The 21876-nt window shown below is 41.9% G+C and overlaps 3 protein-coding genes across 3 annotated transcripts in view; all 3 read left to right on the top strand.

The window, feature by feature from the left end:
- The window catches only part of LOC307044683 (uncharacterized protein), a gene marked incomplete at both ends in the record, with an annotated part of 99086 nt that overhangs the window by 46085 nt on the left and 31125 nt on the right, over positions 1-21876 (top strand). The window contains one exon of the mRNA XM_079689994.1: positions 4277-4450. Coding sequence (XP_079546120.1) covers positions 4277-4450 — 174 coding nt within the window. The remainder of the gene's footprint in view (positions 1-4276; positions 4451-21876) is intronic.
- Positions 679-4107, top strand: LOC307042879 (NLR family CARD domain-containing protein 3-like; the record flags this gene model as incomplete). Its single annotated transcript, XM_079687047.1, has 6 exons — positions 679-771; positions 925-1153; positions 1294-3100; positions 3184-3357; positions 3788-3798; positions 4070-4107. The coding sequence occupies 6 exons, from the start codon at positions 679-681 to the stop codon at positions 4105-4107; spliced, it is 2352 nt and encodes a 783-aa protein (XP_079543173.1).
- LOC307044250 (D(1)-like dopamine receptor) lies at positions 18805-20676 on the top strand. Its single transcript, XM_079689337.1, has one exon. The coding sequence runs from the start codon at positions 18848-18850 to the stop codon at positions 20264-20266; it is 1419 nt and encodes a 472-aa protein (XP_079545463.1). The 5' UTR covers positions 18805-18847; the 3' UTR covers positions 20267-20676.

The following is a 21876-nucleotide window of genomic DNA, read 5'->3' as shown; positions in this document are numbered from 1 at the left end:
ATGTCAAACTAGAGTTGTCTGACTGAATGGAGTGGAGCCTTCGAGCTAGTTCATTCAGTCACTAGAGCTATAATGACACATGAACAACATGCCTTACACGTCAGACCACCAATCAAACTCATTCTTCTAAATCTGGCGCTCTTTTTAGGCTGCAAGATTTTCGATCTCTTCCTCTGCCGCACTATCACTCCATCATCCAGCTCTAGGGTCAGAGGGAAAGTTATTTAATCATCACTCCTTAATGTCCTCTGTGAATATATGCAGGGAGCGATGAGGCCAGAGCCCAGGGGCTAAAATCAAACTACATGCCTCTGTCAATAAACATTTCAAACATGAGTTTTCTGAATGAAATAAAGTCAACTTTAGTGTTTCTGTCAGTTCCCAGCAGCAGAGAGAAGAGTCTCCTGGACCCAGCTGTGTGTCCCTGAAGAGTGATTGGTCTAAGGGTGCTCTGATTAACTTCAAAGATGGAAGCTGTTCTTCTGACCTGGTGTAAGTATTAAAACTGTTCATAGAAACTGAAGAGCTTGCTGTTCCTCAGTCAGACTCAGAATTGGTCGTCCATCAGTGTTAGCATCTGGTTTGCATGATGATGTATTATGACAGAACACAACATCTTTATATAACTGCTCTGGGTCTTTGTATGTAAAGTCTGTGGAGCAAACATAATGTAAGTTCATGATTCCTCACAGAGAGGACCAGCAGAGCTCAGAGGTTCCCAGAGGTCAGTCTGCCCAGCAGCATCAGACACAGCTGGACTCCACATTTATGGTCTGTACATGAACTACAGCTACTTCACATCTGTTCTGCTCACAGTCAACTCCATGATGCACTTTGTAGATCAGTGGATGGTCAGTCTGTCCAACATGGATCTGATGTTTGGTGACTTTAGTTTGATTGTGTTGTTCATGTATTCTGTTCCAGCTGCTGGAGGACAACATCATCACTTTTGTGAAGAACGAGCTGAAGAAGATCCAGAAGGCTCTGAGTTCAGATTACCCAGAATGCTTAGAGAGACAGAGGGAGGATGAGGAGGTGCTGGACGGTGAAGATGAAGAGCAGAGGAGGAGGAACAGAGAGTTCTTTCTGAACATCACACTGCACTTCCTGAGGAGCATGGAGCAGGAGGAGCTGGCTGACCGTCTGCAGAGCAGTAAGAGGGTTTCTATAGAGATTTAACAAGCGGGATAAATGTTGACTAAAGTCTCAAGAGATGGAACAAAGTATATTCAGATCTTTATTCTTTAAGGATCTATTTGACTCATTGATCTGATTTGTTGTGTGTTCATTCAGGAAGTCCTTCTGGAGTGTGTCAGCGTGAACTCAAGTCTAACCTGAAGGAGAGGTTCCAGTGTGTGTTTGAGGGCATTGCTAAAGCAGGAAACCCAACCCTTCTGAACCAGATCTACACAGAGCTCTACATCACAGAGGGGGGGTCTGCAGAGGTCAACAAGGAACATGAGGTCAGACAGATTGAAACAGCATCCAGGAAACCAGACAGACCAGAAACAACCATCAGACAAGAAGACCTCTTTAAAGCCCCACCTGGAAGAGATGCACCAATCAGAGCAGTGCTGACAAAGGGCGTGGCTGGCATTGGGAAAACAGTCTTAACACAGAAGTTCACTCTGGACTGGGCTGAAGGCAAAGCCAACCAGGACATCCAGTTCATATTTCCATTCACCTTCAGAGAGCTGAATGTGGTGAGAGAGAACAAGTACAGCTTGGTGGAACTTGTTCATCACTTCTTCTCTGAAACCAGAGACGCAGGAATCTGCAGGTTTGATCAGTTCCCGGTTGTGTTCATCTTTGACGGTCTGGATGAGAGTCGACTTCCTCTGGACTTCCTGAACACTGAGATCCTGACTGATGTCACAGAGTCCACCTCAGTGGATGTGCTGCTGACAAACCTCATCAGGGGGAAGCTGCTTCCCTCTGCTCGCCTCTGGATAACCACACGACCTGCAGCAGCCAATCAGATCCCTCCTGAGTGTGTGGACATGGTGACAGAGGTCCGAGGGTTCACTGACCCACAGAAGGAGGAGTACTTCAGGAAGAGATTCAGAGATCAGGAGCAGGCCGGCACCATCATCTCCCACATCAAGACCTCACGAAGCCTCCACATCATGTGCCACATCCCAGTCTTCTGCTGGATCTCTGCTTCAGTTCTGGAGGAGGTGTTGAAAACCAGAGAGGGAGGAGAGCTGCCCAAGACCCTGACTGAGATGTACATCCACTTCCTGGTGGTTCAGTCCAAAGTGAAGAACATCAAGTATGATGGAGGAGCTGAGACAGATCCACACTGGAGTCCAGAGAGCAGGAAGATGATGAAGGCTCTGGGGAAACTGGCTTTTGAGCAGCTGCAGAAAGGCAACCTGATCTTCTATGAGTCCGACCTGACAGAGTGTGGCATCGATATCAGAGCAGCCTCAGTGTACTCAGGAGTGTTCACACAGGTCTTTAGAGAGGAGAGAGGACTGTACCAGAGGGACAAGGTGTTCTGCTTCGTCCATCTGAGCGTTCAGGAGTTTCTGGCTGCTCTTCATGTCCATCTGACCTTCATCACCTCTGGAGTCAACCTGCTGTCAAAAGAACCAACAACCTCCAGGCGTCCTAAAGTCTTCAGAGACAAACCTGAACTAACACATCTCTACCAGAGTGCTGTGGACCAGGCCTTACAGAGTCCAAACGGACACCTGGACTTGTTCCTCCGCTTCCTCCTGGGTCTTTCACTGCAGACCAATCAGAAACTCCTACGAGGTCTGCTGACAGAAACAGGAAGTAGCTCAAAGACCAACAAGAAAACAGTCCAGTACATCAAGAAGAAGATGGATGAGGGTCTGTCTCCAGAGAGAAGCATCAACCTGTTCCACTGTCTGAATGAACTGAATGATGGTTCTCTAGTGGAGCAGATCCAACAGTCCCTGAGATCAGGAAGTCTCTCCACAGATAATCTGTCTCCTGCTCAGTGGTCAGCTCTGGTCTTCATCTTACTGTCATCAGAAGAAGATCTGGACGTGTTTGACCTGAAGAAATACTCTGCTTCAGAGGAGGCTCTTCTGAGGCTGCTGCCAGTGGTCAAAGCCTCCAGGAAGGCTCTGTGAGTACAGAAACATTCAAATATCATGACTTCAATATTCAGTTCATTATTTTCATATATATTGCTTGTTTTCTCTTTATCAGACTGAGTGGCTGTAACCTGTCAGAGAGAAGCTGTGAAGCTGTGTCCTCAGTCCTCAGCTCCCAGTCCTCTAGTCTGAGAGAGCTGGACCTGAGTAACAACGACCTGCAGGATTCAGGAGTGAAGCTGCTGTCTGCTGGACTGGAGAGTCCTCACTGTGCTCTGGAGACTCTCAGGTCAGGATTCATCAATATGTTGAGCTCCCTTTTGAATATGTATTGATATATTGGGCTGCTGTTGCCCAGAAGGGAAATAGGCAATAACCAAGGGAAGGGTTATTGATTTGATCCCCTCTCCATGAGGTTAACATGTCAAAGTGTCCTTGGGAAAGATACTTGACCTCAAATTATTTTCTAGACATTGTATTGAAGTGTTTGTTAGTTGCTTCAGTAAAAGCCTAAGCTGAAATAACATGTATGATTACTGGATGAGTTTTCTAAGTTCACTGTACTCAAGTTATTTTTCAACCCAGTTGTGATTGTCAATTTTCAGACCCTATATAACATAATATACTTTACAGTTTTTCTGTTTTGCCCAGGAAAACATGTTATATAAAAACATAGTCCACTTTAACATTTGCTTCCATTTATTTTTTTGTCTCTTCAGACTGAGTGACTGTAAGCTGTCGGAGAGAAGCTGTGCAGCTCTGTCCTCAGTCCTCAGCTCCCAGTCCTCTAGTCTGAGAGAGGTGGACCTGAGTAACAACGACCTGCAGGATACAGGAGTGAAGCTGCTGTCTTCTGGACTGAAGAGTCCTCACTGTACTCTGGAGACTCTCAGGTCAGCATTCATCAACATGTTGAGCTTCCTTTTTTGGATGTATTTAACTTACTATAGTAAATGAACTATTTTTAAACTCGTTAAATTATTCTTTGCTGTTGTGTTCAGGTGCAAATCTACACACTCTTCTCCCTTTCTACTTTTGACACATTTTTAACATTGGCTTTCAATCCACCATGTATGCAAAATGTTTGCCATCAGTTCAAATAATGTAGGATTCCTCGTATTTATGATTATAGGGTCTTAATATTTTGTTTTTGAATTTGTAAAAAGGAATGAATGCCAAACTTTTAATTTAAATTGTTGTCCCTTCAGACTGAGTTATTGTGACCTGTCAGAGAGAAGCTGTGCAGCTCTGTCCTCAGTCCTCAGCTCCCAGTCCTCTAGTCTGAGAGAGCTGGACCTGAGTAACAACGACCTGCAGGATTCAGGAGTGAAGCTGCTGTCTGCTGGACTGAAGAGTCCGCACTGTGCTCTGGAGACTCTCAGGTCAGGTTCATCAATATGTTGAACTCCCTTTTGAATATGTGTCGATATATTGGGCTGCTGTTGCCCAGAAGGGAAATAGGCGATAACCAAGGGGAGGGTTATTGATTCGATCCCCTCTCCCTGAGGTTAACATGTCAAAGTGTCCTTGGGAAAGATACTTGACCTCAAATTATTTTCTAGACATTGTATTGAAGTGTTTGTTAGTTGCTTCAGTAAAAGCCTAAGCTGAAATAACATGTATGATTACTGGATGAGTTTTCTAAGTTCACTGTACTCAAGTTATTTTTCAACCCAGTTGTGATCGTCAATTTTCAGACCCTATGTAACATAATATACTTTACAGTTTTTCTGTTTTGCCCAGGAAAACATGTTATATAAAAACATAGTCCACTTTAACATTTGCTTCCAATTATTTTGTTGTCTCCTCAGACTGAGTGTATGTAACCTGTCAGAGAGAAGCTGTGCAGCTCTGTCCTCAGTCCTCAGCTCCCAGTCCTCTAGTCTGAGAGAGCTGGACCTGAGTAACAACGACCTGCAGGATTCAGGAGTGAAGCTGCTGTCTGCTGGACTGGAGAGTCCTCACTGCACTCTGGAGAATCTCAGGTCAGGATTCATCAACATGTTCAGCTGATGGACTTTTTAATTCCTAACCATTTCAATGGTTTAATTCCTTCTTTTCTCTACCAAAATGATTTTGAAATAGTTATGTTAGTCAAACTCTCAGGTTAGGATTCATTAACATGTTAAGCTTCCCTTTGAATATTTATTGATATATTGGGCTGCTGTTGCCCAGAAGGGAAATAGGCAAGTACCAATGTGAGGGTTATTGATTCGATCCCCTCTCCATGAGGTTAACATGTCAAAGTGTCCTTGGGAAAGATACTTGACCTTAAATTATTTTCTAGACATTGTATTGAAGTGTTTGTTAGTTGCTTCAGTAAAAGCCTAAGCCGAAATAACATCTATGATTACTGGATGAGTTTTATAAGTTCACTGTACTCAAGTTATTTTTCAACCAAGTTGAAATTGTCAATTTTCAGACCCTATGTAACATAATATACTTTACAGTTTTTCTGTTTTGCCCAGGAAAGCATGTTATATAAAAACATAGTCCACTTTAACATTTGCTTCAATTTATTTTGTTGTCTCCTCAGACTGAGTGTCTGTAACCTGTCAAAGAGAAGCTGTGCAGCTCTGTCCTCAGTCCTCAGCTCCCAGTCCTCTAGTCTGAGAGAGCTGGACCTGAGTAACAACGACCTGCAGGATTCAGGAGTGAAGCTGCTGTCTGCTGGACTGGAGAGTCCTCACTGTACTCTGGAGACTCTCAGGTCAGGATTCATCAATATGTTGAGCTTAATTTTTATTTAGATAAATTGGTAAACCTGTAACCTGCACATGATTGTCTCTAAGCTAAATGTAAATCAGTAAAGTTCTATTTGATTCCATGGAAAAGTTTGATGTTGTTTTTCTCTATTTTGTTGGATCTTGAAAGTTTCCAGACAAATTAGAAAGTGCAGTAATGTTATCAGATTATTGATAGACAGTAGCGATTGGCCTGGTTGGACAATGTCTAAATAACCCACATTAATGGACAGCCTCACAGTACTTCACTAACCCTGCAGTCCTCACAGTGGCCTCAGATTATGTGATGTGTTGTTTTGTGTGTTCAGGCTGTCAGGCTGTCTGGTCTCAGAGGAAGGCTGTGTTTCTCTGGCTTCAGCTCTGAGATCCAACCCCTCCCATCTGAGAGAGCTGGACCTGAGCTGCAATCATCCAGGAGACTCAGGAGAGAAGCTGCTGTCTGCTGGACTGGAGGATCCTCTCTGGAGACTGGACACTCTCAGGTATTATACATGTATATACTGTCTGTGTTCATTTAAATCCTAGCTTTCAAAAAAGTCACAAAGACACAGACTTTAATAAAATAGGCCAAGACAAAAACATGAAAGGGTACTGAGGACACGAAGACAAGGAAGAAATCTTTAAAATATTAGAATCTGAACATGATTTTAATGCTCATTTTAATTTGTTGACCTAAACTGCCTTTTATAGATTTGGCAATAAAGTCAGGAGAGACAATACTTAGGAGGCAAGATTCAGAAAATCCATCCCACAACATAAACACAGCAGAGATCATCCCACTCCTGATGGACGTGATCTACACTGGCTCCTGTATCTGAACTGATTCTGAAGTGCTTCTTCTATTTAATAAAGCACTAAACAGTCCCTTAAAAACAATGAGGAACTATCAGATGTCTGAAGAATTCTGTGCATAACAGGTACCTTCAAATAAAGTGAATGTGTTTCCCTCTTCAGATTCCAGGTAACACTGATACATTCTTACATCTTATTTTCTGATAAATAATTGTAACATGAAGGTTCATCTGTGGAGAATAACAAAGCTCTGAGTTTGAGAGTGATGTAATGTCCATGTTTCCATGCTGCTCTGACCCCCCCCCCCCCCCCGCCTCTTCTTTCAGGATGGAGCCTGGTGGAGTCCGATGGTTGAGACCCAGTCTGAGGAAGTGTGAGTGTGGTTTAATTTGATTCATGAAAACAAAGCAGCCACCATCTTCAAATGTAACCTTCATCATCAAAGTGTCAATAAATGAACAGCTGATAGATGAATAACTGCTGCTGTTCCTCTCCTCAGATTCCTGTGAACTCTCACTCGACACAAACACAGCACACAGAGAACTCAAACTGTCTGAGGACAACAGGAAGGTGACATGTGTGGAGGAGAAGCAGCCATATCCTGATCATCCAGAGAGGTTTGATATCTGGTGTCAGCTGATGTGTAGAGAAGCTCTGACTGGTCTCTGTTACTGGGAGGTCAAGTGGAGAGGATGGGTTCATATATCAGTAACTTACAGAGGAATCAGCAGGAGAGGAGGCAGTGATGACTGTGGGTTTGGATGGAATGATCAGTCCTGGAGTCTGAGATGCTCTGGTGGTCGTTACTCCGTCAGGCACAATAACACAGAAACAGACATCTCCTCCTCCTCCTCCTCCTCCTCCTCCTCCTCCTCTGGTAGAGTAGCAGTGTATCTGGATCATCCTGCTGGCTCTCTCTCCTTCTACAGAGTCTCCTCTGACACACTGATCCACCTCCACACCATCAGAACCACATTCACTGAACCTCTCTATGCTGGGTTTAGGTTCAGCCCTGGTTCCTCAGCGTCTCTGGTTCCTCTGTAGGAGGAAGAGTCTCCTCCTGTTCCAGAGACTTCCTCCCTGCTGCCCAGAGAGTTCAGTCTGTTCAGGATCACAGCTGATGTTAGTTAGTACCAACCTGAGTCTGAGGGTTTTTACTTCATTATAACATGATTTCTGAACTATTGATAAGAAGTCTGACCATTTTCAGAGACTTAGCTAAACCAATCGACTGTGATCCCCCTCTGTATAATGTGTACTTGTGACGGCTGTTGCCTCTCCGGTCCTGTTAATACTGTTTTGCTATCCTGTTATGTAAATAAACTGTGTGATTGTGTTACGATCTCACTAGTGATGAGGTAAGCAAGACACACCAGAATGGAATTGGTAATTAATTATAATAGGGTTTAATGGTTAACAAGCAGGTGCATGGGCGCGGGAAGGGGGGTGCTGAGGGCGCTGCAGCACCCCCTAGCGGCAGGCAGGGGGTGCGGAGCTCCCCTGTCTGAATTATTATTTGACGGTTATTGCTGCTCCCGCTGTGCATAATCTGTGTAATATGTAGCCAATAAATTCCACATTGTTGGTAAAATAATATTTTGGCCTGCCCCGAATGTTTTTTCTGGAGCCCCGGACAATTCTACCTCAATAATATAATACATTAACCGTGCTTTACGTGAACCTCATCAAGACACTAGAAAGGACGGCAGGACTGTAATTTCCCGTGTTCAGTGAATGCAACAGAGGCAAGGCACCAGACCAATCAGAGAGTTGGATGGAAATAAAAGTGTGCTTGTGTCATTCAAGCTCGCGGCTCTGTGTGTGTGCGGAAATAGCGCATTTAGTGTGTGTGAGAGGGGGAGAGAGAGAGGGACTGGTGCCAGCAGCAGGGACCGTGTTGTTAGCATCTGGTTAGCTAGCTGCACTAACGGACATACGGAGCTGTTTGTTCCACAACAAGCTGGAGGAGAGCTCTCCTCTCAGACTGAGAGGCTCAGGTGAGCTAAAGGACTCTGAGTGTTTAGATAGTTAACTTTAGTCTAAGTTATCTCAGTGGGTCTCAAACGGTTTGGTAAAAAATTATTCAAAAGATTGTTTCCGCGGCACACCTTCATATGATCATTATAGTTATAAAAAAGATAAGAGAATAAAGGAAAAACAGTTATGAAACACTATATGGCAGTAAAACAAGAATACAGTTTGAAAGGGGAGTGATTTGTAAAATATCCATAAAGAAAAAGAACATCTGCTTACAGTTGTGTTTCATCTGGGTGTTGAGAGATGTATCCATAGATATCTTAATGTTGCTCTCAAAGTGCACCAGATTGATGCTTTTAACTTCAATATTTTAAAAAAAGGTGTACAACAAAAAGAGGGCAAATATAGCCTAAGCCAAACTAAAGAGCCAAAAGGGCACAGGTAAACTGCTAAACAAAGGGAGGACTCTAAAGGTGAGCCTAAATCCACAGCTGTGTGATCACTAATAATTACCACTAATTGAAGGAGGCTGCGGGGGAATGCAGCTAACAAAGGGGAAATAGATCACACTACTCCAAACACAAAACAGTAGTGATGGCAGTTTGACACTGTAGCTTCGAACGGAGCTTCAACTCTGGACTTCCTATTCCATAGAAGCAGTGCTTCGAAGCTTGCTTCAAATCACGTGACATGTGACGTCCGAAGCAGCAACTGCTTCATTTCCTGAATGAATCACTTGACTGGTTCGCGGTCCAATCACGCAATTCAATGCACCTCGATTCTCAAATAGAACATGATATTCAGTCTTAGTGTGTGTGTGTGTGTGTGCATCGAATATTTTTCAAGGCAAAGATACTTTAAACCCACTGCAGCCTTGCACTTCGCCAGGAGAGGTCGCTGTAACTGAAGCTTCAAGAAATGAACCTATTTCCGACACAATTGTCCAAGTGGTTCGACGCTTCATTCAAAGCTTCATTTTGCTATCACTACAAAACAGTACACGCTACGCTAAACACATATCACCAAACAACACTCTAAAGACATATGATCCATATGAGTCCACACAGAAGCAAGATGTGTGAGGCGTCTGATTGCAACAGAGCCTCCCGAGTGATAGCTGTCCCCAGGCTTTGTAGTTATCTCCCGCAGGTGTGCGCCGGCTGTGCGCTGTGATTGGAGTGCGTCGGGCCCGGCATGCTCCAATCCCAATCTTCCGGAGGCTGACCAGGAGATGGCAGCCAATCACGTCAGGGCAACCGCACAGCTCATTTACACACAACGCAGAGTAACACGGTTAAGAGGACCAGGAAGACAGCAGCCGTGACAGATTGCTTCAAGGTGATTGGCTACAAACTCCTGGTTACGCCCTGAAGACACTGATTGGAGCACACCGGGCCCGACGCGCTCCAATCCCCGGGCCATCTCAGCGCACACCTGCCAGAGATGACGCTACAAAAACCTGGGAACAGCTATCATTCGGGGGGCTCTGTTGCTATCAGACGTCTCACTCATCTTGTTCCTGTGTGGACACATAAAACTAGTAGATTGTATTTGACTTTTCTGAACCGTGTTAGCGTTGTGGGATAGGGGTGTTTAGTTATGTGTTTAGAGTAGCGTGTGGTGATGTGTGTTTAGTAGTGATGGCAAAATGAAGCTTTGAATGAAACGTCGAACCACTTGGACAATTGTGTCGGAAATAGGTTCATTTCTCGAAGCTTCAGTTAAAGCGACCTCTCCTGGCGAAGTGCAAGGCTGCAGTGGGTTTAACGCATCTTTGCCTTGAAAAATATTCGATACACACACACACACTCAGACTGAATATCATGTTCTATTTGCAATTAAAGATTGATAATAGTGTGTATTGGGTTATTGAGAAGAGACTAGAGAGTGCTTGACATTTTTTTGGGCGGAGATGGCCTTTTATCAGTTATTAAAGTATTAAAGTTGAAAAGCAATGATTAAAAGTCTAACTATTCCGAGCTTTGAACCAGCTGCGCGGAGGATATCGCCGCATCCTGGCCGCCGGCTCTATCCACTGGGCTATCAATTCCTTAGACCATCAAAGTGTTTTTATATTACTCATTGTCTTTTTGTTCACAACTTCTCCACATTTCGAAGTGTTTCACGAGCCACAACGACCTATTTTTCTTCCTGGCTTGCTCTATAATGATCAGTGTTGGGCAAGTTACTTCCAAAATGTAATATATTACATATTACTTATTACTCTCTTTTGAAAGTAATAAGTTACATTACAATATTACTGTCTCTGAAATGTAATGAGTTACACTACTTTAGTTACTTTTGAGTTACTTTCACCAAAATAACCGCAAAATAATAGCTAGGTATTTTAAATGCTAAAATGTAGTTTAGTGCAGCTCATTATGCATCCAGTGAAGGGCAATGTGGTATAGCATAACAACTGTGTAGGCCCTTAAGGCTACTAATAACTTGTATTACAGGGCTTAGTTGAATACTCAATTCTGATTGTAAATTCTTAACATGTGACACGTTGTTAATACAGCAATACAGACCGCTGTCAAGGACTATAATGAAGGTTAACATATTGTAAATCAAGGCAAATATTATTTAAACCACGCTCATGGTTTGAAATGGCAAACATTGAAAGGCAAAAGTATTATTAAAACCATGTAGCCTACTACATCATCACCTTGGTCCCATCATATACGCTGGGAAGAGAATATTTACTGTGCTTGAAAACTGGTATCACATCATCATGTGAGGTTGACTTCGTGACCTGGAGAAACTTTCAGCTGCAACATCAGCTCGTTGATAATAAGCTTGGGATATGAGATATTTTTGTAGCCATTCGTGGTGAAGGCATCTGTACTATTGTATGCATTATTTTTGACCCAACATTTCTACAGGCATGTCAGAATATGGTACTATTTTCACATGAATATTCTAGCCATTGTCTATTTTTATACCACAAGCTGCAAAATGACCGCCTTACCCCACTGTACAGGCGGGTAGTTGTTTAGATATACCTGGCACCTGCGGGCCGCAGAGGGGCGGCAGTTTCGGGCGACGAAGACTGCTGCTCCGGGGCTGGCGAGTCAGGCGGGAGTAAGCTAGTGTCCACAACGGAGGGTAACGTGATGTCCGCATCTGACCTGTTGCTACTGTCTGCAGTAGATGCAGTGTTGCTGGTGTTTAGTGATGGTTGCTTTAACCATTTTCGTATAAATGATTATCCACAGATCAGATGTGTATCACTGCTGTGGAAGCACTTTGGAAATGATGCACGCGCAGCGGAGCAGGTCACGCGCACCTGACACAATTTGTTGTTAGTATTTTTCGCTACGTTCTCTTTTTTGAATGGTTGCATAACATTCAACTTCCACGAAGATCTCGACGCGAAGCCTGAAGGGTAAACACCAGGTTTACTAATCTACCCGCACAATTTGTCCGGTGTCGGAATGTCTCGCTATGTTAGTACATTCTTAAAAAACAAAACACCATTTAATTTCGGGTTAAAATGTGTTGTAACTGCGTTACTGAGCATTGTAACGGGTAATATATTACCCACATTTCATTAGTAATGCGTTACATTACTTCGTTACAGCAAAAAGTAATATATTACTGTAACTCCGTTACTTTTGTAACGCGTTACACCCAACACTGATAATGATCCAATTCAAATGCAATGCCAACAACAACTCAACAGCAACAATGCAAACTACGACAACAACCCACACATTGCGCATTGTTTAGAGCGGTTATAAAGTGTTGAAGCGCTCAAATTTGAAACTGTTTCAAACTGTCACCTGTCAAAATCGAGACGAGGCAGTGCATTGAATCACCTGATTGGACGGCGAACCAGTGAGTTGATTCATTCAGGAAATGAAGCAGTTGCTGGTTCGGACGTCACATGTCACGTGATTTGAAGCAAGCTTCGAAGCACTGCTTCTATGGAATAGGAAGTCCAGGGTTGAAGCTCCGTTCGAAGCTTCAGTGTCAAACTGCCATCACTAGTGTTTAGAGTAGCGTGTACTGTTTTGTGTTTGGAGTAGTGTTTTCTATTTCCCCTTTGTTAGCTGCATTTCCCCGCAGCCTCCATCTATTAGTGGTGATTGTTAGTGATCACAGCTGCGTGATTAGGCTCACCTTTAGTGAAATCCTCTTCTGTTATTTAGCAGTATACCTGCGCCATTTTGGCTCCTTTTGTCTGGCTTAGGCTATTTTTGTTCTCTTTTTATTGTATACCTTTTGTTGTTAACCATTAAACCCTTCAATAATTATTACCAAAACCATCTGGTGTGTGTTTCCTTCCTCATCCCTAGTGAGTTTGTAACAGTAGGCCTACTAAACACATAGCCTACTCGTATGGTAGTATTCATTCTGTGATCCCCCTTGTTGGGAAAATCCTGAATGTCCTCTTCCAACATGAGAGTAACATGCTAACAAAGGTATCCCAACTGTAGCTGTGAACATGACAGGATGTGTGATTAGCTAGAAGAGCATCAGGACTGTTTGAGGCATATGATAGCTATGTGATTAACATGATGATTCAGCCTCTATGGAGAGAGACATATGACAAGCATGCTCATTTCTGACGTGGAGCTAATCTGAAGTAAACATTGAATACTGCTTTCTATTCCTCCATCTTGTGACTGAGTAACTCCCTCTCTTGGATATCAGCATGTGAAGGACACTGTTCAGGAACTAGTTGTACCAAATGCTCTGTATGTGACAGGGTATGGTGGATTGATTTTCTTCTACTAGTAACCAGAGAGAAGTTCATTGCTCGTTGTTAAAGCATTTGTTAAGGGGAAAATTATGATATATAAATGGTAATGTAGTTGTACTGTAGGATGTTTGGAAAGGATGAGAAGGTATTCTGTCAAGTGAAACCTAACTTTGACTCTTGTCATAATTAGCAGTAGCGCGCTAGCCGCCATCTTGTGTATTGTGTATGCACACAGTTATATGTAATAATGTTGTCTTTATATTTTAGTTAAATAATTCTGGGAGGGTTTTGCTATCTTGTCAATTATATTATCTTGTCAATGATATTGTGTAAATTAAGAAGTCTCCTGATTCAAATACAGAGTAGAAAAGTGTAAAGTATGTACTCTTACAAGAGGCTTTTTGTATGTGTACTATTGAAAGGTGTTGCATTTGTTAACTCACTCGAGTAAAGTACCGGCAAGTGAAACCTAACTTTGACTCTTGTCATAATTCTCCCTTTTTATCAGGGGCGTAACATGATGATGACTACTTCCATTCATGAGAGGATCATAAATACATGGATCCTGAGGTTGAAGCTCAAGCCGGGGACCTTTATATTTTTCTAGCACCCCTCTATATACAGTGTTCTACACATATGCATAAATCACATGGCAGTCATTGTAACATGAACTAAAAAGCAGCTAGGGTTAACTAATACAAGTAAAGAAGTGTAAGAAAAACAATATCTATAAAGTACAAAATCTAACAGAATAGATTCAAATAAATAAGTATACTTATGTGTTGTACATTTGTGGATATGTTAAGTATATATACGTGTCTCTAAGTGTAAATCCAGAAGTACACTTTGGTATAAGTCTTGACTACAAACTGTCAGACCAACAATGACAGGTTGTTTAGAGTTTAACTCCCACTACAGAGCTTGTCTTTGAACGTCTCTTAACATTTTCAATGCAAATAAAACACATGTTAACTTGGTCTTTGGAAAAGTGCTCAGTTCTGTTTTGCATTAAGGATGTCAGAAAATACATAACATGACATTATGGCTGATAATCCCATTCCTCACGGAGATCATGGATTTCATTTTGAACTCTGGAACAGTTCACTGCACTCATCAACACTGTAAATACAAAAGTACATACAAAGTAAAAGTAGAAGTACTCAGATCTTGTACTTGAGTACAAGTAAAAGTAGTGTAGGAATACTCTGTTACATTAAAAGTCATGCATGTACTTTTGGACGACTGATTTAAATGCATTGTGTTGAGTTGTATTTACAACAGAAGACAGCTGGCGCTGTCTAGTGGCTGTATTGGAGCATTGCAGGTATTTCTAAATTCATCTTCATCAGCTCAGTACTTCTTTTAAATCCTTGAATCCAAACTTTGATCATGTGAGTTCATTATAGCTTTTCACTAAATCAATCTGCATTAAATCTGCATGACTCCAGCAGCTTTAGAGCTTCTACTTCAGTCTCCTTTCATCTCAGAGGAGACGAGGATAATCAGATGCAGGAAGTTAAAATAAGATCAAATATACTTTATTAATCCCACATTTGGGAAAGGTGTTTCTAGGTATTTAGGAAAGTAGGTAGGTGGTAGGTTTTGCACATAGTTAGAAATAAAAAAGGTAGAAAAAAAACATTGATATAAACATCTGAAAATAGCAGATAAAACAGAACTGAAAGAGTGAAAGTATAAGAGTTGACCGTGATATAAAATATATAAACTATCTGACAAATAAATCAAGGCTAAATTACAGCTAACACAACATAGAAGGGGGAGATTGTTTACATGTAGTGAGCGAGAACGAAGGTGTTTGGAGTTTTCTACCATCAGGTTTGAAGCTTCTTAAGAAATTAACATCAGTCGAGATGATTTTAAAATGCTCAGCTCAATTTAAATCAAAATAGCTTTTACCGAGCAGCAAACTTATGCATTTTCAGCCTCTGAGTTTTGGCTTTCTTCCTAAGCGTCTGCATGGATTTCAAAATGAAGGATTATTGATGGTTTTGGGAATTATTTTCTTTATTCTGCCAATAGTAAAAAAGGACTGTTTGTGAACACAGCTGAATCCGGATAAGAAAACTATTCTGTAAACTGTTTGATATAAAAATAACAATAACAAATCCAACCAGCAGAGGGCCACATAACAACCTACATACAACAACTTAATGTTCATAAAAAGCACTTTTTAAAGAGACGGACCATTATATAAGTAGACTCTGATAGAACAATATAAGACTTAGTAATGTATCTATGTTTCTCATCGAATTATAATTGACATTTGGAATTTAAAAACGACATTTTTATTTAAGAATTTGGAATGTTCTAGAACTTATTGAGTCTTTAAGCTCGAGATTTTAAGGGATGTTTTTACATTCCTGTATTTTCCAGGACGTACAGCATAGTCACAACAGCACAGAGTCATTTATCGTAATTGATTACACGGTTTAGTTGAATACTCGATTCTGATTGGTCAATCCGGACATTTCAGAGGCCATTGTGACAGTAGTACAGACAGGCCCGGCTCCAGGATGAAATTACTGAGGGGGCTGTTAAAAAATCAGAGGGGGCGATTTTTTTTTCACAACAACGAAAAATACTGGCAATGTAATGAATTGACACACCAAGCTTTTTTCCTTTTCACTGCTCTACAATCTCTTTGCTTCTTTATTTTTATTCTGGATTTACCCCTCTCGTTCTGTTCTTTTCCTCTGATCTTTAATATTAGATAGTACATTATTAGATAGCCGAACTTTGGTTAACAGACTAACATTGATTTCCTCAATTTATAAATGGACAGGCTCTGTAATTATACCATAACCTTTTCTCCTCTATCCCTTAACCCGTCTTCCTATACAGATTTACTTACTTACTTTCTACTCTAGTCAGGTCAGGATTAAAGAAACCTTAGTCTGATGGATTTTTTTTTTCAGGATTGAATGTTCAAATCAAGGCCTAAAACCTGGCTTTTCATAAGAAAGTCATTAATATATAAACCAAATGTAATACTGGATCAAATACTACACCAAATGGACAGACACAGATTAAAAATACAAATAAAGTCCCCTGGTTTGTCTCTACTGCCATGAGAAAAATCAAATCAATGTTCCAAAATCCGTCACTAGATGTCGCTCATTGTACCAATTTGGTTGATATAATACATAACATATTATTATTCTAGTAAAAGGGCTCGATTTGGCAAAAACCTGATCCATACAGCCCTAAATAATAACAAGTAACCATCACGTGTGGTGATATCTGTAGTTGTCCGTCTTATTTTTTGTTGATGTCAAACAACATGGATTTCAAGTCAATATACGAAAGTAAATCAAGAAATGAAGTAAACAAGCTGATCTTCAAGTTCCTCAAAAACACTGGTCTGAGGACAAGGATTTAATATGAACATTTCATAAATCAACAGTAGGTGGCGATATATGCTCCAAGTGGAAGCGATTCACCATTAAAGACAAAAGAAGAAGAAAAAGTAGTAGAAGAAGAACTACGCTAAAACAAACAGGCACAACACTGTTACTCTGTTTTTACTGACATGTAACATTTGATTTCACCTTACTCTTTTTTTTTTAACGCACGTTCAAAAACGGGAACATTTTCGGGAGTTTCAACCGGGTACCAGCCACCGAAAACGGGTCACCCATCCGACTGTGTTTACAGTAGCACACACGCTAACATTAAGACTACAAGCTCACTTGGGGTTGAGGCTTTTTTACACGTTGCTTGACTGCCTTCCCCACATATCTGATCTAAACATAGTAACGTGTATTGGGGAAAATGTATTTAAAGTTATTTCATAATTGTGACATTTATTGCACTTTTTGATAGATGAATGAGGCTCAAAGTGAGGGGGCAAAGAATACAACTGAGGGGGCAATGCCAGCTTTTGCCCCCTCGTGGCGCCGGGCCCGAGTACAGACCGTGAGGAGGATGAAGAGAGAGAAAGAGGTTAGAAGATGGATAAAGTCAGATAGACCACCAGAAGCAGACAGGAAGTAAACACTAACATTACTAAGATTTAGGAGGAAGTCAAATATGTTTTTATTCCAGATGATAATGAATATAAACGGGTCTGTCTTCTTGTTTGTTGCACTGCATCAGCTGAGTGACACTTCTCTGAAGGAAGATATAATACAGAAATAAATAAATATACAGTCTGGATTCTTGTTTTATTTCCCTGCATACAATTTAAGATTAAGTGAATTCGTTGCATGGTCATTTATTATTCTAATCCGTTTATTCCTCATATAAATGCACATTTTCGGACATTGATTTTTATCATATTATGGAAGAAAGCACTTAATTTTGACATCAAATAAAGTAGAGTTATTCAGGAGGAAGTCAAATATAGTCTGTCCTTTTATCAGAGAGGCTTCTGAATATATATTACACTCTCCTTTCTGTCTTCTTCTTTATTGGACTGCATGTTTTACATAACGATCAAATGCAGGAATATAAATATATTGTCTTTTTGTTTTACCTAATTAAAGATTGTCCTAATGATGACATTATCCCACTGCACACAATTTAACATTTAAAATAATAAACCTCTTGTTTAGTCGTATCTTTAATTAATTACTCGCTCCTTTATTTCTCAGTAGTCATTTTTGTTCGTTTTTGACACACACACATTTTTCAAACATAGATTTTTACCATATTTTAGATTCATTTTGACTTCGTTTTTGGTTTCAAATCAAGGCTAATTGGCTCCATGGTGATATATGGTGATAGTAATCTATTACCTGCAGAGGAGGAGCTGCAGCAGCAGTCTGAGCGTCAGTCGGAGAGGTGAGTCCTCCGAGCCACACCGGGACTAAACACCGGGGCAGAGACGCTTTTTACCCCCTGTGGAGGCACCGAGCTCCGGCAGGATTAATTATTATCACCGCTACTAAATTAATAATGAAGCTTTTTAAAAATATAAAATTTTAGGGATACTCGCGGAGTCTTTCTGGGTATTGATGTGAGAGGAGCTTTTTTTTTTTCCATAAGGACCTATTTTTTTTGTCAGTATTTATTTGAAATTATTTTCGCAATTTTGTTTTAATGTTTTGGAATTAATTAACTTCAGAAATAAATTAGTCTTCAAGCTCTAGAATTCAAGGGATATTTTTGCATGCTTATATATACAACATAATAAACAACATTTTAAAGTCACAACAGTAGAGAGGATTATTTCTTTATTTCTTTACATTTGGATATTTTATTTTAATGCCTTCAGGATTTTTATTGGAGACAGTTTCCTCAATTATTCTGCTCCTGTTTTACTTTTGTTATGGATTCACTGAGTTAATATTATCACCACTATTAAGTTATCATCAAAGCTTTATTCAAATCTTTAATTTCTTGGGAAACTTGCAGTGTGTAAGGATCTCTTCTTTTTTTTGCATAAGGATCTTTTTTTTTAAGACGAATGGATTTGTTTTGAAGACAGTTTCCTTCATTCTTCTTCAGAGGCTTCAGAGGACGGTGTGTGCGTCAGAAGCAGCTGGGTTTAAGATTGGATTTTAACCACCTGTCAATGAACACTTTATACTGAAGAAATGGATAACAACACCATGTGGAATTTCACCCAAGTTCTGTCGGAGCTGGACGGGACAGAAAGTGAGGAAGAGGAGGAACATGATGAAGGCAGTGGTGGTGGTGGAGGGTTGCGTATCGTCCTCGGTTGCGTCCTCTTCCTGCTCATCGTGTCCACGTTGCTCGGGAACACGCTGGTTTGCGCCGCCGTGGTTCGTTTCCGCCACCTTCGCTCCAAAGTCACCAACTTCTTTGTGATCTCGCTGGCCGTGTCCGACCTGTTCGTGGCCGTGCTGGTGATGCCGTGGGAGGCCATCACCGAGGTCACCGGCACCTGGTTGTTCGGGCGATTCTGCAGCGTGTGGATCGCCTTCGACATCATGTGCTCCACGGCGTCCATTTTGAATCTGTGTATCATAAGCGTGGACCGATACTGGGCCATCGCCAGCCCGTTCAAATACGAGCGGAAGATGACCCACCGGGTGGCGTTCGTCATGATCGGTGTGGCGTGGTCGCTGTCCATCCTCATATCTTTCATCCCGGTGCAGCTCAACTGGCACCAGGAAGGCATGGAGGAATCTATGGTGGAAAAGACGGTGGGAAACGGCGGGAACTTCAGGAACAGCAGCATCGGCTTCAATGCCAAAAGCTGCGTCGCCAACTTGAACAAAACATACGCCATCTCCTCCTCGCTCATCAGCTTCTACATCCCCGTGGTGATCATGATCGCCACGTACACCCGCATCTACCGGATCGCTCAGATGCAGATTCGCCGCATCACGTCTCTGGAGAGGGCGGCGGAGCAGGCGCAGAACCAAGGCCACGGCGTGAACAGAAACCAGCATCAGCATCACAGGTCCAACGACGAAGCCTCGCTCAAGTCGTCCTTTAAGAAGGAAACCAAAGTCCTGAAGACCCTCTCCATCATCATGGGGGTTTTCGTCTTCTGCTGGCTGCCGTTCTTCGTGCTGAACTGCTACATCCCGTTCTGCGACCCTCCATGCGTAAGCGACACAACCTTCACCGTTTTCGTGTGGTTCGGATGGGCCAACTCCTCCCTGAACCCCGTGATTTACGCCTTCAACGCAGACTTCCGACGCGCCTTCGCCACCATTCTTGGATGCAACCAAATGTGCTCCAACAACACGGTGGAAGCGGTGAACTTCAGCGACGAGCTAGTTTCCTACCACCACGACACGACGCTCCACAAGGAGGCGCTGGTTCCCGTGCAGCCGCAGCAGCATCCTCGCACAATAAACGCCTCTGGGTCGGACAGCCTGGAGGACGCTCAGATTGACGAGGAGTCGATCATCAACAGACTGCTGCTGCTTCCTGCCACCGTGCAGCTGGAGGACGACCCTGAACTTTCTCTGGAGACCATCACGCCGTTCACCTCGAAGAATGAAGCTCTTATTCCAGGACAAGTCCATCAGGACGGATAGGAGACACATCATCAAAGGACTAAACAGGAACATTATTTACATGGATCTTTTCCGAACATTACGTTACATGTCATTTTGTTAGATGCTTTTATACAAAGTGACTTACATACATTCAGTACTGTGGACAATCCCCACAGGAGCACTTTGGGTTGAAGTGTCTCAGGGACACAACGACACGCTGACTCGAACTTGCTACCCCTTGATTTGAAGTCCATCATACTTTCCACTGAGCCACAGCCTCCCTTTCTTCTGAAATGTTTTCTTTCTGTTAATGTGAAATGATGGAGGACTTCGATCTTTAAATCTGGCGAAATACAACTCAAGAGACTTTGTAGCTGAAGCTTCAGATAAAACATATTTTATTGAGTTTCTTCCATGTGACTGATTGTACTGTTGGATTCTTGTTTAAATGGAAGCAGAATTAGTTATTCATACTTAACATATTGAGGTTGATAATTAAATAATGATTTAAAAGGAAACAGATTGTTTGGTCAGACATTAAACTGTATTTATTTCACCAGAACCACTGAATGTTTCCATTATTACACTGTATGGATATGTCAAACCTAAAACACCAAGAAACAGCATCTGCCCTTTGACAACAGCAAACACAAGGGACTCAACTGGGACTCAAAGCACAACAATGAGCAATTAATTAAGTTATAGAGCACTATTCATCAGCAGTTTTTGAAATGATGAGAAGAAGGTCGAGGGGTTCATTGAGTCCAGTGGAAATTAAACTTGCAGAATCTCCAGGGTTGCGTTCCAATATTCCATTTAGCTTAGGAACCTTCCTAACCAAGTGAAATGACCCGGAAGTCCCTCAGTGGCAGCCATGATAAGTGCCGTTCCAATTCTCCAAATGAAAGGAAAGGAGGTTTCAAACTTCCTTTATAATCTCCTTTAGCTTAGGAACCACTGGACCTCCCTAACCGAAAGGAGAGGAGAAAATGCTGCCCCACAATGCCTTGCAGCTGCAGCATTTGCGTCACACAACAGTCGGCCGTTCACGGAAACAAACGATTATGACGGAGAAATTATATCATGAAAGTTACGATTAAAGTTCACTTTCCTTTTTTATTTCAATTACACCTTTGTTCATGAAGAATATGTTTCTCTGTTGTCCACATTCATAAAGCATAACACAACAGCATCAGAGCACGGTGCAGAGTCTCTAGATGAGTCCCTCGTTCTTATTAAACATCCATGTTGTAGTCCGTTGTATAGAAAACTGTAGTTTCCATAGTTTCCCCACAGCAGCAGACGCACACAATGACGTCCGCTGGCGCATCATAAACACGTCGGATAGTGAAAGTGCATTCGGATTCTCTAAAGTACCGCGGTCTCTTCTCCTAAGTCCTTTTGAATTCTCCTATCCACTATCCCTTAACCCCGTAACCTTTCACTCAGAGGTCAAGGAATAGGAGATAGGGTTAGAATTTAGGAGCTGATTTTTGGATTATCGGAACGCAACCCTGGTTGTCTCCCAGCTGTGTACGTCACTCTTTAGTGTCCCCTGGTCTCCCAGCTGTGTACGTCACTCTTTAGTGTCCCCTGGTCTCCCAGCTATGCGCGTCACTCTTTAGTGTCCCCTGGTTTCCCAGCTGTGT

Source organism: Notothenia rossii (assembly GCF_949606895.1).
Source record: "Notothenia rossii genome assembly, chromosome: 6".
Classification (NCBI taxonomy): Eukaryota; Metazoa; Chordata; class Actinopteri; order Perciformes; family Nototheniidae; genus Notothenia; species Notothenia rossii.
The sequence above is the reverse complement of the archived record's forward strand: the minus strand, read 5'-3'. Positions and strand labels throughout refer to the sequence as shown.